General features: G+C 35.4%; 2 protein-coding genes across 2 annotated transcripts; one reads left to right on the top strand and one right to left on the bottom strand.

The window, feature by feature from the left end:
* The first annotated feature begins 606 nt into the window (after nt 1–606).
* LOC132187823 (OVARIAN TUMOR DOMAIN-containing deubiquitinating enzyme 9-like) lies at nt 607–13,658 on the top strand. Its single transcript, XM_059602261.1, has 10 exons — nt 607–681; nt 1,034–1,110; nt 2,596–2,650; nt 4,262–4,336; nt 4,466–4,539; nt 4,620–4,668; nt 12,394–12,478; nt 12,997–13,053; nt 13,356–13,391; nt 13,480–13,658. Exons 1-10 carry the CDS (start codon nt 607–609, stop codon nt 13,656–13,658), a joined length of 762 nt encoding a protein of 253 aa, XP_059458244.1.
* Nucleotides 13,659–13,833: 175 nt separating this feature from the next.
* Nucleotides 13,834–15,755, bottom strand: LOC132187822 (uncharacterized). The gene is made up of 5 exons (XM_059602260.1): nt 15,729–15,755; nt 15,666–15,672; nt 15,230–15,359; nt 15,052–15,124; nt 13,834–14,188 (listed from the first exon to the last, which is right to left on the bottom strand). Exons 1-5 carry the CDS (start codon nt 15,753–15,755, stop codon nt 13,940–13,942), a joined length of 486 nt encoding a protein of 161 aa, XP_059458243.1. The 3' UTR covers nt 13,834–13,939.
* Nucleotides 15,756–15,778: the final 23 nt, after the last annotated feature.

Below are 15,778 nucleotides of genomic sequence, written 5' to 3'. Positions count from 1 at the left end.
TCTAATGTCGTGCTCATTTTTTACAACTTTATTCAGAATTCTAGACATGCAATAAACTATCGATCCTAGGAAAATATAAATAAAATATATTAACAATAATTAAAACAGAAACTATGCGTTTTGAGAAAATGATTACAATTTAATGATTATGTGTCACCACATGAATGAGAATTAGGTAGCCAAAGATTGTGCATGGGGAAGCGTATACAAATAAGAATCTTACGAAGAAGATTGTGCGTGCCCGAAGGATATCGAGTTTATTTTCTTAAGTATTATTAATTAATTATAGCAAATAATTTCAATTCGAGTTTATTTTTTGTCCAATTAAAAGGAAGAAAAAAACGATTTTTTTTTTTAAAGGAGCGGATTCTAAAGAAAAGACTTTCATCGCTGCAGCTAAATCCTTCCTATAATCCTTCCATGCATCACGGTTCACAAACAGATTATACCCCTGCTTTTATTGACAAGGTTTAGCTTAATATTTGCTCTCTTTTAACAATTAAGAAAGAAAAGTTTTTTTTTCTTCTTCTTTCATTGCATGTAGGCTTATTCTTTGTTACAATTTATATTGAAAACAGTCGCATTCTTTTTAGAGTGCAATCATTAATGGACATGAGAAATGAGTCTGCTATGGATGGTGAATCAAGCAAAGGAATGAATAAGCATGTGGTTCCCGTTCCTGTAAGTCATGTTCTTGCAGGCTAAAATAAAAGTTAATATATTTTTAATCAATTATGTCATGGAGAGTTGGAGATAATGGTTACAATGAAATAGAAATGGGGTTGTTGGTAAATTAAGCTAATTTGGGCTCCTTCATTATATGAATTTCTTGTGGAATATAGAGGAGCTAAAAAATATCATTATATATATATGTAATCCTAAACAATATAATGGTAATAAGGGGTCATTTTGTAAAACTTTTTAGAGAGCATTTTTTGTTTTCTTGTTTTAAGGTGATATAAATGTGAAAGTAAAAAAGCGCTGTAATCTCTCTCTCTTCCCGGCTTTTTGCTTTGTTCTTTTCATTTTGCAGCACGTTCCTAAAACTAACAATGAACAAGCACCCTCAGCTGATGAAGTGATTTCTGATCATCAAAGGCTGCTGGAAAGGTCCTGTATATATGTTATTTTCCCCCCTCATGTTGTTATACTAAATTTCATGTGAAAAGTGAATGGTCTTATGAAATATTACCTAATTTGACATTTGTTTAAAATTAATCTCCTTTGTCTCTTTCTTTTTCCTGTTTTTCTGGCTCTGATTGTTGTGTGCCCTTATGTCAAAACTGGTAGATCATCAATACTTGATAAATAAGTTTATGGAAGCATGCTACATATCATTGGATTTGCAAAAAGAAATGGTTAAAAAAAATGATGTGTAACATGCCTCATATATAAGTTGCTTTCGTGTGTGTTTTGGGAGCCCTTGTCCCATTGCTCCAAACAAACCTTTTCTATTAAGTTCTACTTTCACATTTAAAGGTTCTGAGAGCTTTGTGCGTCGGATAACCTTTTTTTAGAGGTATGTTTTTGTGTTTTGAATTGTTAGTTCTTGTGTTGGCTTAATTCAGTTCCAAAATGCAGATGCTACTGTTCACGGCTCAAACACTGATATAGAATGCTCAGAATCCAATCTTCACCGTTCATAATGTAGATTCATATGTTATGAACGTCCCTGCAAAATTTCAGCTCAATTGGACCACAAACGCCCATCGATCGGAGTTGTTGATGAAGACTGGACAGTCCGGGTCCGGACCTCCAGAAGCCGGGTCCGGACCCCATTTCCAGAAACTTGATTTTTCAAGCAGGGGCCGGACCTCAATTCCCCGGGTCCGGACCCCAGTTCCCGAAAGTGCATTTTATGAGGCATGTCCGGACCTCAGATCTGCAGGGTCCGGACCTGGGTGACTTATTAGGGTTATTTTCTATTTAAACACGATTTTGCTACATTTACAAGTACGTATTTTATTGAGCAAATATCTGGGTGCTTAGAGAGAGAGAATTTGTTCTAGATTATTGTTGAAGAGAAAATACGTGAAGCCAATCGGAGTTCCGGTGAAAGGAAATCTTTTAGAAGAATCGTGCCAGATGTTCGGGAAAGGGCTACTGAGGTAGAAGTCAAGTGGGTCACTTGTCGTGTGCAAGGAAGAGTCAAAGGTTTTGTTATTCTTCTTGTATTCCTTATTCTTCTATTTAGTGAATTGATTTCCTGGGTTTGGCTGCCCCGGAGAGGTTTTACATTTAGAGAGTTCTCTAAATGGTTTCCTCTTCGTAACCAAATTTCTGTGTTCTTGATTGCATATTTCATATCAGTATTTGGTTGATTTCTTAACTGCTAAGTTAGATCTGTTTTCTGTTTTTTTTCTGTAAAACTCCTAGACGTGTGAGTAGGTGATAATTGGAGTCGTTTTAGAATTTTCATGAATTATGAAGTGTTTTGATATGACATAGAAATGAAAGATGTTTTAAAGTTTTTGTAAGTGTTTTGTATTAAAGGTTGTTTGTTAAAGTTTTGACTTTTCTATTTTTTATTTTATTTTATTTTTTTTACAAGTGTTGAATATCTGTCTGATATTAAACATGCTTGGTATTTTTCAGACTGGAATTATATTATCTAGAAGAGAATGAGGTGAAAGGAGATGGCAATTGTCAGGTAAGTCAACTTCTGAGGATGCTTTGGTATGGGCAAAGGCTTCATGTTATTCCATATAACGGATCCGGATCCCCTCCAATTTGAGAGAAATTGGAGATTCTCCAATTGTTAATCGTGACCTTTCATTTTAAATTCAATGGTTTATAAAATCATTTAAACCTAGGAAAAATAAAAGCCAGCATTTAATGCCTCGGTGATACAAAGGTAGCTGGCATTTTCTACACCATTGGATTTAACATGAAGGGCCACGATTAACAATTGGAGAATCTCCAATTTCTCCCCAATTGGAGAGGATCTTCATGCCAACTTAACATCAAGATAGAATAATGTGGCACCTTTTTTTCAGCCAAGGTCAAAATAGTTCTAAGCATTTCCATACAGGCTACGGGTGTGAAAATTCAAAATTTCATGAAAAATTCATCATTTTCTTCTAATTGAATAAGGAAAAGTGTTACAAGAAAAGATCCTTCCCATTCTTGATTCAAAAGAAAGAGAGGACGGGAGATTTTAAACAATGAAAAACTGGACCAAGGGTGGCCTCTTCAACAATAGACCCAAAGCGAAAACAACAATACAAAAGTACATACAAATAGTAGAAAATGAGACAAAAAAGTGTCTCGGTCTTCTCAATAGGGCTACATAAAGTGGTTACAAAAACGAAATGGGTACAAATTAAGGCAAACCTATTTAAACCCCCACTTAGAAACAATAAGAACCGCCAAAAGGAGGCTGAAGTGGTAAAGTCCGAATCAAAGCGTGCATATGCTTTTTCAACAAATCAGGTTTTATGCCTTTGCATTGAGTAATTTTCTCTTAATAGAGCAATAGCGGCTCTGATATCAAAATTTGTTGGAAATAATAACAAGCAAGAGTAGGGTTTGCCCCCATTCCACCCCGTTTCACTGGACTGGACTAACATGGCAGTCCCCATTTTCCTTATCACATTAGCCTTTGATTTTTATTTTTTATTTTTTATTTTTTATTAAAAACAAAAAAAAAAAAAACAAAATAAACACCGCCACATGATCATGGAATAGAATGAAAAATGACAAATAGATTTATCTACTATTTTTTATCTACTTTATACATTACTCTACGCATTTTAGCTAATAAAAAAGTATCATTTTCTACTTTATCTACTACTTTTTCAATACAAATTTCAGTACATTTTTTATTTTTTTTTAATTATTATTTTTCATTATTTTTTATTGTTTTCTTAAACCAGTAAGAGAGAAGAGAGAAATGATCAAAATTAAAATTAAAATAAATAAATAAAAAAAGGAGATAAGCTAAAGGGTTTGCCTAAAAGTATCTAAACAAAAAGTAAAATATGCGTTTTAGATAATTAATGAAAATACAAGCGGTTGAACGTAATTTTTGCCTGATATTAGATAAATATACCTACACAATATGAAGGTTTTAAAGAATGTGCTCAAAATGCTCTCAAAATTACGCAGATCTATAGAAAATATTATGAAGGAAATTTTTTATTTTTATTTTTTTCTAATCAGGCATTTATAATGCCACAAATCCTAGGTTGTATGAGTCAGTTGTCCTCAATATGATTAACTCAAATGATAATATCTTATAATCAGTTGTATACTTCTCCAGTTTGGTTCTCTATCAGATCAACTCTATGGTGATCCCAAGCTCCATGAGCTTATAAGAGAAAAGGTTATCGAACAGGTTGGCTGGTATCTCAGTACGTGATTTTATATGCCATTCAGTAGCAGTAGTTTTATATGCCATTATTCAAAGTGTGATTTTATTATTTAATTTATTTATTTGTTTCTTTCTTTGTGTTGACATCACCAGCTCAAGTCTCAACCACGACTTTACGAAAATTTTGTCCCTATGTCTTATGATGAATATTTGAAGAAAATGAGCAAGTTGATCATATTCTCTCTCTTTTTCAGTTTATTTTATTTCCTAAATCCTTTACTAAGAAATTAATTTTTCGTGGCTAAAGGGTTGGAGAATGGGGTGATCACGTGACATTGCAGGCTGCAGCAGATCGGGTATATATATATATATATATATATATATATATATATATATATATATGAAGAACTCTCTCAATCCTTGCTTCTTCTTTTTTCTCCTTTTGATTTCTGCTGTCTTCTTCCTATATATATATATATTTAATCTTTGATCGCAGGTGATCATAAACCTTCTATTATCTCATAACCTCAAATGTTTGAATAGTTTCCCTTTTCAGTTCTTGATTTCTGATTTTAGCAGTGTTTGAGGGAACGTATGATAATATGATTTACAAAATTGATTACACATTTCATCAATCACAACATATCATGTGATTCTTATGGAATATTTGGGGAAAGACACTTGATCCCCTCAAAATATCACCTCTTTGGCATGTAGACCACCAAACTCTGAACTGTTATAGTGGACTTCCTCCTTTACCAAATAAGAATCGAGTTAGATCATCAATAGTCACCCTCGCCACGGGATTCCCTCCACCATCTTCAAAATTAGGCTCCTCTTATAAGTAAAAGCACACAAAACAGTAAGTCCACAACTTAGTAAATATTAAGGCCTTGAAAACATGGTAATACATGAACCCTGCGTTACCACAACGCAACAGCTCATAAGTTTGGAAATAAGGCAAAAAAAATCGTGTTAATGCATTTCATATAATTATACATATGTAAATATAAATAAAAGTCATAATTGTGTTAGATACGACTTATATGTGCCCTTAACCCTTCACAGTAGGGTTTGCGCGTCCCTTAGGACCTTAGGTACAATTTTGGTGCCAGAATTGCACGTAGCGAGCCAGTCCCTAGTTGCCAAATTGGGTACAACACAGAGTGATTCATTTGACTAGTGAATCGAACAAGGGTAACCCAACCCGTACATGGTTGGGACGTGCTAGGGAGCCAAACAAATGAACTCAGAAAAATTTTCAAACTGACGTAGCAGACCATGAGTGGCAGACAAGAGAGAGGAAATTGCATTTTTTTTTTTAATTTAAAAACCCTTGCCACGTTAGTTTGAAAAATTTTTTGAGTTCATTTGTTTGGCTCCCTAGCACTTCTCTACATGGTTTCGCTGGTCACAATAGTCCTAAGATTTCTGGTAGAAATTCACACACATCAATTTGTACTGCTCTGTGCGGCCCTGGAAATGGCCCAGCTTTCTTATGGTTCTTTTGGGACCATTGGCAATTACCATTACCTGCCGTTTGGTCCATTTTGGACTGGATCCAGATTTTGTTCCTGTATTTGCACTGTTTTTATCATTTGGGCTTTGTTGTTGGGTTGCCCTCCCCTTTTGTATTTGACTAATCATGTAACCCCATCCCCTTGCTTGCTTAGGAGAAAAAAAAAAAAAAAAAAAAAATTGCCCACAAGGTCACATCCATATTACTGGTATGACATGCCACAAGTTTATTATTTCATAAAATCTCTTAATATTTTTCAATAATGGTCGTGACACACAATTAAAGATTCATATTTATATTTCATGCTTGTAATCAAGAACATTCACACAATCATTCATTTGTCAAAAGCCATACCATCATTATAAAATTCGGGCTCATATCAATTAATGCATTAAAAATGTTTTCGACATTATAAAATTGCAGACTTTATAGCAAGATATTCATGTTTGAATATCTCAGTTTCAAGGTGAACATGAGAATTTATTCACCTAGGTCGTAAAAGCCTTTAACAAATTTTCCTTCAAAGGTCTCGATTCCTCTGTTTGCGAAATATCTTACCATTAATTAGTTAGGATAATTACCTAAGAGATAGCTTGTTGGAACAAGTGGCTCATATTCTACTACTAGCCCATTGGGTGTAATTAGTTTATGTGGGCCAGGGGAGAAATAAGTTGTGGGGGGTATTTTGGGGTTTTTCAAAGCACTTATAATTAGGGTTTTCCTATAAATATGTTATGCTATAACCCTAAATCATTGAATAGAAAATTATAGCCGCACTCTCTCCTGTGGACGTATGCACATTGCCGAACCACGTAAATCTGTGTCTCAACTCTCTCTTGATCTCTCTCTTTTTTATTTTATATTATTCATCATTGTTGTGCACAGTAACAACAATTGGTATCAGAGCCTAATTATACGATGGCTGGGATTGGCACATCTTCTATGAAATTCGATGTGATGAAGTTCGATAGATCCGATAATTTCGGGTTATGGCAGAGACGTGTCAAGGATTTGGTGCAACAAGAGATGGTGAAGGCGTTATATGGGACGAAACCAGAAGGGATGGCAGACATAGATTGGAAGGAACTTGAGGCGAAAGCGGTGGCTACTATTCGGCTTTGTCTAGGATAGGACGTGATGTATTATGTCATGGACGAAGAATCTCCGGCGGCAGTTTGGTTGAAACTGGAAAGTTGGTATATGTCAAAGTCGTTGATGAACAAGCTCTATCTAAAGCAGCGGTTGTACGGCTTGGAGATGGCGGAGGGCTCGGATCTAAGCCAACACATCAACGCATTCAATCAGATAATTAAAGATCTGAAGAGGGTTGATGTGAAGTTCGAAGACGAAGAAAAGGCATTGATGGTATTGAATTCACTCCCAACTTCTTCTACGTATGAGAATTTGGTTACAGCTCTGACATGGGGGAAAGAGTCCTTGGAGTTAGTGGACGTTACTGGAGCCCTGTTGGCTTTTCATTAGAGGAAGAAAATCAATGATGAAAGTTCTCAAGGAGAAGAGTTAGTTGTAAAGGGTAACCAAGAGCATGGAAGAAACATTAACAAGGGGGGTTCGAATGGCAAGAATTCTCGGTCAAAGTCCAGGAGGAGAAAGGACATCATTTGTTATAAGTGCAGAAAGAAAGGGCACATGAAGCGGGATTGTCCAGACTAGAAGAAGAAAAAGGACGACGAGAATGAAGGTTCCTCAAAATCTGCAAACGCAGTGGAAGATAATTTAGACTATGCTAATGGTAATATGCTTTTTGTTGCATCAAATTCAGAGCATCCTGTGAATTCTTGGATTCTAAACTCAACATGTTCATTTCACGTGACGTCTAACAGAGATTGGTTTGACACCTATAGGTCAGTTAATTCTGGTATAGTTACTATGGGTAATGGTGCACATTGTAAAATTATTGGCATGGGTAATATCAGGATTAAGATGTTTGATGTTGTGATTAGAACGTTATGTGATGTTAGACATGTACTAGAAGTGGAAAAGAATCTAATTTCATTAGGAACCTTAGAATCAAACGGTTATGGTTAAAAGTCTAAAGGTGGAGTAATGAAGGTGACTAAAGGTGCAATGGTAGTGATGAAGGGGCAAAGAAAGTTCAAATAATATCTATAAATTGTTAGGAAGTACAGTTGTAGGTAGAGTCGCCCCCATGGAGACTGAGTCTGATTATACTGTTTTGTGGCATATGTGGTTGGGTCATATGAGTGAGCGGGGCATGTTGGAGCTTTATAAGAGAAATTTGTTGAAGGATGTTAAACCGTGCAAGCTTGAATTTTGTAAATCCTGTGTTCTGGGAAAGCAGAATCGAGTACAAGTCAAGATAGCCACACATAAGACAAAGGGCATTCTTGACTATATTCATTCTGATGTTTGGAGACCAGTGAGGACAGCGTCACGGGGAGGACATATGTATTTCATGATCTTTATTGATGATTTTTTCAGAAAGGTTTAGGTGTACTTCATGCGGCACAAATCAGAAACATTTGCCAAGTTCAAATTGTGGAAAGCTGAAGTGGAGAATCAGACTGGGAAGAAGGTTAAGTGCCTCAGGACAGATAATGGAATTGAGTACACAAACGACAAGTTCAAAGATTTCTGTGAGTGGCATGGTATAAAGAGACATTTCATAGTATACAAGACATCACGACAAAATGGTGTGGCAGAAAGGATGAATAGGTCTATTGTAGAGAGAGCATAGTGTCTCAGGTTGCATGCTGGACTTGCAAAGATTTTCTGAGCAGATGCAGTGAGTATGGCATGCTACTTGATCAACAGGTCACCGAGGGTAGTACTAGATGGGAAAGTTGCAGAGGAGGTGTGGACAAGTAATGAGGTAGATTACTCTGGTTTGAGAATATTTGGTTGTCCAGCCTAAATGCACATACCTAATGAAGAACGATCGAAGCTTGATCCAAAGTCTAGACGATGTGTCTTCCTTGGATATGGGAAAGGGGTTAAGGGTTACAAGTTTTGGGATCCGAAGGCAAACAATGAGGTGATCAGTAGAGACGTGGCATTTGATAAAAATTTCACGTTAAAGAGTACATAGGGTAAAGAGAAGCAGGTGCCAGAAAGTAGTAGTAGTGATAAGTAGGTGGTGCAGGTGGAGTTAGAGACTCCTGTGCAGGAGAACACTTCTCAGGGTACAGAGATCTCTACTTCAGGAGTTAAGGAGCATCACACTATAGCCACAGACAGGCCTAAACGCATTATCAGGCCACTAACTAGGTATGGTTTTGAAGACATGGTTTCTTATGCTCTTGTCATCAGTAGCAGAGATCCTACTACTTTTCAAGAGGCTGTCAATAGCCAAGAGAAGAGCAAATGGGTGGGTGCTATGGCGGAAGAGATGAAGTCTTTGCATAAAAACCAGACGTGGGATTTGGTGGAGCTTCCAGAAAGGAAGAGGGCAATAGAGTGTAAATGGGTGTTCAAGAAAAAGGAAGCAGTATCAAAAGAGGGGGGAGAAAAGTTCAAGGTTCGTCTAGTAGCAAAAGGTTATTCACAGCAGAAAGGGGTTGATTATGAGGTAATATTTTCTCCAGTGGTCAGGCATGCTTCCATCAGAGCAGTATTGGCGTTGGTAGCTCATTATGGCATGGCATTGGAGCAAATGGATGTGAAGACATCTTTTCTCCATAGTGATTTGGAGGAGCAGATTTACATGGAGCAGCTAGAAGGGTTCAGTCAACCTGGACATGAGCACTTGGTCTGTAAATTGAAGAAGTCACTTTATGGGTTGAAGCGGTCTCCAAGGCAGTGGTATAAGCAGTTAGGCTCCTATATGATTAGAATTAGCTTCAGGAGATGTGAGTACGACTGTTGTGTGTATGTGAGGAGCCTTGATGATAACTCATTTATTTTTTTATTATTGTATGTGGATGATATGCTTATTGCAGCTAAGAGTATAGTGAAGGTTAATAAACTGAAAGTTTTGTTGAGTAGAGAATTTGACATGAAGGATTTGGGCACAGCCAAGAAGATTCTTGGGATGGAGATTCGTAGAGACATGGATGCCAAGAGATTGTGCTATCTCAAGCTGGCTATGTGAAGAAGGTGTTAGAGAGGTTTAGCATGGAGAATGCGAAACCGGTAAGCACACCTTTGGCAATTCATTTTCATTTGTCTACCTCACAGTGTCCAAAGACAGTTGAAGAAATTGAAGGCATGTCTAAGGTCTCATATGCAAGTGCAGTGGAGTGTCTGATGTATGCTATGGTATGTACCAGGCCAGATTTGGCTCATGCAGTCAGTGTGGTGAGCAAATACATTGCGAATTCGGGGAGACAACACTGAGATGCAGTCAAATAGATTTTCAGATACTTGAAATGTACTACAGAGTATGGCATCACTTTTGTCTGACAAAAAAGTGATTTGTCAATTGTTAGATATGTGGATGCAGATTATGCAGGGGATTTGGATGACTGGAGGTTGACCACGGGTTATGTGTTCACTCTTGCAAGAGACCCATATGTTGGAGGTCTATGATCCAATTTACGATTGCGATATCCACGATTGAGGTGGAGTACATAGCGGCGGCTGAGGCTATAAAGGAGGCTTTGTGGCTTGCAGGGTTAGTCAGGAAGCTGGGTATTCAGCAAGGCGGAGTTCCGTTGTATTGCGACAGTTAGAGTGCCATTACTTGGCATAGAACCAAGTGTATCATGCTAGAACCAAATACATTGATGTGAGGTTTCACAAGATTAGGGAATTGGTTGCTACAGGTGAATTGTTACTTGAGCAGATTCACACTTCTGAGAATGCAGCGGACATGTTGACGAAGCCTGTTATCGCAGACAAGTTCAAGCACTGCTTGGACTTGACAAATGTCTCCAAGTGCTAGAAAGGAGAGGAGAGAAGGCGGCATCCCCAAACCTATTAGTTCCACGCGTAAGTCCAATACTTGATTATCTTCAAAGAGGTGAATACTCGCTAAGGTGGAGATTGTTGGAACAAGTGGCTCATATTCTACTACTGGCTTATTGGGTGTAGTTTATGTGAGCGTAGGAACAAATAAGTTGTGGGGGGTATTTTGGGGTTTTCCAAAGTACTTATAATTAGGGTTTTCCTATAAATATGTTATATTATAACCCTAGATCATTGAATAGTAAAATATAGTCGCACTCTCTACTGTGGACGTAGGCACATTGCCGAACCACGTAAATCTGTGTCTCAACTCTCTCTTGATCTCTCTCTTTTCGATTCTATATTATTCATCATTGTTGTGCACGGTAACAACATAGCTCGATTCCTCTATTCGTCATCTTATACCTCCGAAAATCACATTTTTAACACGTAGAGGTCCTCCTGATCGAGCTTGTAAGACTCGAAAAGCTCACTTAACTGTTCAATCAGCTTGGCTGTTGACCGATAATTGGGGTTTTGTTGCCTTAAAATTGACCAATCGATACTTAATTTCCTACTTATAAATTGGTCCCAAAAAATTTTCTAAGTATTTTCTAGACCATTTTTCCTAATTTTCACATCATTCTTTGTCCCTTATTTATTCTCTACATCCTAATTTAAGTCTGATAACCCTAGTTTACAACAAAATATTAAAATTTCAGCCACCCCATGACCATTGTGAGAGTGGCTAAACCATTCCTTAATATGCATCACATCTTACATTTTTCCATCCATTTTAACAACAAATACTAACATAAGGTATAACTTGTAACGATGTGGTAGTGCTACTTTTTAAAGTTTATGGGTTAAGTGTCATTTTTTAAAGTTTAGTAATCAAAGTACAAAAGGGGTAGTGGTTTGAGAGGATTAAGTGTATTTTCATAGATTTTTTTTTTCTTTATTTTTTTTAGGGTAAATATATCATAAGTCCCTGAGTTAACCTGCTAAAATTAAAAACTCCTTAGGTTTATTTATTTTTTATTTTTTTTCAACAATTTACTCCCTCGGTCAATTGAAATGCCAATAAACTCCCAATTGTCAAATTTTTTAACAGCCGCTAGACACCTCATTAAAATATTAATTTTTTATTAATTAATTTTAAAATTTAAATCTAAAAATAACAAAATAATAATTAAAAAAAATGGAAGGGGTGGCGAGCCACCCCAAACCTCCTGGGGTGGGCCACCCCTTCAATTTTATTTTATTTTTATTTTTTAAAAATTAAATTAATAAAAAATTAATATTTTAATGAGGTGTCTAATGGTTGTTAAAAAGATTTGTCGGTAGAGAGTTTATTGGCATTTCGATTGTCCTCGGAAGTAAATTGTCGAAAAAAAAAAAAAAAAAAAACCTTGAAAGTTTTTAATTTTGACGGATTGACTTAGGGACTTATGATATATTTACCCTCTTTTTTTTTTTTTTTTTTTTTTTTTTTTTTTATAATGAAGTTTTTTTACTTTTTTCTTTTAAGAGTTCTTGCAAGTTATGTTGCACTCTGCTGTTTTTTTATTTTTTTTTAATTAATTGGTTTGCAGTAGTCCATTTTAATCTTTTATTTTTTTATTTTTTTATTTTTTATTCATATGCAAAAGTTTGTACATTTGATGACTAATGCACGCTTACCATATGATTGTAGTTTGGCATAAGGATATTTTTAATTACTTCGTTTAAGGATTCATTTTTCATTGAGATTCTCCCCCGCATTCAGAAGTCCGAGAAAGGTAATTCTTTTAGAAATGTTCATTTAACTTCTGTTACCTTTTTTTTTTTTTTTGAGCAAATTGAAATCTCAATTCTTTATTGATGAACTATCAATCAAGTAGGGGCATAACGCTCCCTAACATTCCATTATATTTGTTGAAATGGGAGGATATATATCGCCCTCTAGATGTCGATCCAAAAGGTTTAATGGCAAGATATAAAGAGTATTTGTATTTAATTATGTGATATACAAAAGTGAGTGCATATTATTAGCAATATTGCTAATGTAAAGATAATCTAAGACACACGGGCGTACTTTTTGTCAAAGATATCCAATATAATTATGGTATCACAATTCTCATCTTGTCTGTAATGTATTTTTTCCAATGCAATTAATGTTTAAAGAAAGTAATGTATTCAAGAAATTCAAGTACAGCCCTAGAACAGTAATCATAGAAAATTCGATTTTTTTTTTCATGCCCTTTCTTTCTTTGCCTTGTCTTAAATTTATATATTTGTGGATATTTCATGCATGCAGTTCTTTTGTTGAGCTTTTGGGCAGAGATCCATTACAACTCAGTTTATCCAAAATCAGGTAAACATCTGTATATGTGTAAGATACATTAATTACAGTATATATGTTTCATTGGCACTACAAAAAACATGGCATTTAATGTTGTTTGTTTTGGCGTACGTTATTTGGTATAAACGACATTAATTTATGAAGTTGACATCGTTTAAGATAAATGACAATAAATTTAACGTCCTTTACTTAATTACAAAGGACGAAAACGACATTAATATTTGACGTCGTTTGATAATTAGAATAACCTTTAATTTGTTAAATTCCAATAATAATTTAAATTATTTTTCTTTCTATTGTTGTTTCACATGTAGATGTGCCTGCATCTAGAAAAGGGAAAGACAAGAAAGGTTAGATTAATTGAAGCTAGAAGCAGCTGGTAATTATATATATGTATAGTCGTAACTGTATGAACATTATCTGGACCAATTGTAGCAGGATCAACTTCCATTCAATCCAAACATGCAGAAGATAAACACCGAAGTGATGAGAGCCAGACTCAACATCGTAAAAGACTTGCCTGGTGGGAAAAGTATGTTCCATTTCTTAGACAACAAGCAAAGCCGGCCAAGTCTTTAGAGAATAATTGTCGGAAAGAATTTGGGAAAGACATTTAATTTGATTATTCTCAAGTTAAGGAAGGGGCCACATGGAAGTTAATATAATTTTAGGAAATGCTAAGTACTCTTATAGAGTGTTTGTTTCAAGGCTTTCTTCTTTCACACCAGTAAAAACACTTTTTCACTTTCGCAGTAATAATTAGTAGTTTGATCACTTGTTGGGCGTATTACAGCCTAATTTTCACTGAAGTTGGTGCTCCGTGAGGCATTTTATTTTAACCAATCATGGTGCATTGGTAAGTAACATAATACAATTCAATTACATATATATCTTTGACTCATATCTTGTTAAGTTTGGCAAGAACGAAGACAGTGGCAGAAGTGACTCCTGGGATGAAAATTTCGTTAGGAATTACACGTGGCATTATTTGTTGCTTGATGAACAATGCAGTTACTGGCACACCAAATATGTAGAGAAGTGTATCCTTTGCTCCGATGCCCGTAAATCCTGTACCAATAATCACTTCTCGGAGGATTGTTTCAAACTCATCCTTTGTCAAGGGATTATCTTTGCCTTTGTGGTGAGTCTGTGAGGAATCAACCATTTAATATGTTAGCGGTCGAAAAAGTTGTGGCATAAGGCTTGCAAGTCTTTGTCGCACGGGCTAGCATCCTGAATTTGGTTTACGTGTTATAAAAAAGACTACAGTATATGTTGTAGTTGTTTTAATGGTCTAGATTTTATTTCGCTCTCTTTCTTTTTTATGGAAAATTTTAAATTAAATATAAACCATTGAAACAACTAAATCCCATAGACTGTACTTTTTTAACAACACCTAAGCAAATCCAGCATCCATTACAGTTTCCTTTCATCATTTATCTCAAGTGGATTCAATTAGTATATATATATATATATATATATATATATATATATGACCATTTTCAATAAATTACAATTCACTTGAGTTCATCTTGATTGTGTTTGGGTAGAGTTATTTATTTTCCAAAGGAATCATTTTCAAGTAATCCAAATCAAACCCATTTTCTGATTTCTAATCAACAATCAATCTTAAACAAGTTTTCAAGAATAATATTATTTAGTAGACTACCATACAATTGCCATACAACTTGATTATCTGACAATAAAAATCATTAATTGAATCAAAAAAAAAAAAACTGATTTTCACTATCATGGCATCCACTTGTTTGACAATCATATAATAGTCTACTAATATTACTCTTTCATTGAATATTTTCGTTAGACACAATATTGTATGCTGGTAAGCTCCTAAGTCCTACCCGAAGTGGAATAATTTCTCAATGATAAGCCTTTCATTTTTCACAAACTAAGTTTAAAATCCAAACCAAACACAACACAGCCTTATCATGGTAAAACATTTGAAGCATGTAAATTTAGAGTTAGGTTGTGGCAGAAGGAATTGGTACTTACATTGTAGGCCTTCTGTAGTGTGCTAGCAGTTGGAATGCGAAATTGTGTGGAACCGATCTTTTTGTTGATTTCCCTGTCGAAATATTGGTTAAATAAACACATTTTATCTGTTCCTCAGGTAAATTGTCTTCTATCTGAGCAAAGATATTGTAATGCAGAAGATGAGGTAGATAATTACTCGACAGTTTCACATACTGCCCGGTAGAAGTCAGCAAAGTCGAACTCCTTCGTGGTGTACTCTGAAAAATAGGTATCGACACGTTTTTCTATAATGGGACCAATTTCTCTGGCCTTCTTTTCCTCACTTCCTTCATGAATATCAAAAAAGGTTACTGATCAGTTTGGTAATATTGATAATAATGGTCAATTCAGAAAACATCAAAGGTATCCACAACCCAAGCATACAAATTAATATGCAAAGCTGATTTCCTCGATGAGGCAAGTTCTCAATTTGAACAATTCTCAGAAATGCTTATTTTTGATATGATCATTAAAGTCAACACGAATCCAATGCAAAATTAATGGGTTAGGGTTTGAATGGTTTGATCCATTTAATTAAATTGGTCAAGTTAAAGTTAAACTATATAATCTTATACTCATGACTTGACACAAACCAAACTCCTGAGATTTAAAAAATCATGGTGTAGAATCATTCAAAAGACCACCTTGAATCATACCAAAGGAAATCCCAAAGTAGCACTCATTTCAAAAACAATATATATATATA

Source organism: Corylus avellana, chromosome ca7 (genome assembly GCF_901000735.1).
Source record: "Corylus avellana chromosome ca7, CavTom2PMs-1.0".
Taxonomy (NCBI): domain Eukaryota; kingdom Viridiplantae; phylum Streptophyta; class Magnoliopsida; order Fagales; family Betulaceae; genus Corylus; species Corylus avellana.
Note: the sequence above shows the minus strand (reverse complement) of the source record. Positions and strands in the feature narration are given on the sequence as shown.

Coding starts and splice junctions, on each gene's coding strand:
- LOC132187823 (XM_059602261.1), top strand. CDS start 607: ATGGACATGAGAAATGAGTCTGCTATGGATGGTGAATCAAGCAAAGGA. Junction 4,337..4,465: donor GAGAAAAGGTTATCGAACAG/GTTGGCTGGTAT, acceptor TGACATCACCAG/CTCAAGTCTCAACCACGACT. Junction 4,669..12,393: donor TGCAGGCTGCAGCAGATCGG/GTATATATATAT, acceptor ATATGATTGTAG/TTTGGCATAAGGATATTTTT.
- LOC132187822 (XM_059602260.1), bottom strand. CDS start 15,755: ATGAGTGCTACTTTGGGATTTCCTTTG. Junction 15,125..15,229: donor GCAGTATGTGAAACTGTCGA/GTAATTATCTAC, acceptor ATATTTCGACAG/GGAAATCAACAAAAAGATCG. Junction 14,189..15,051: donor CACTACAGAAGGCCTACAAT/GTAAGTACCAAT, acceptor GATTCCTCACAG/ACTCACCACAAAGGCAAAGA.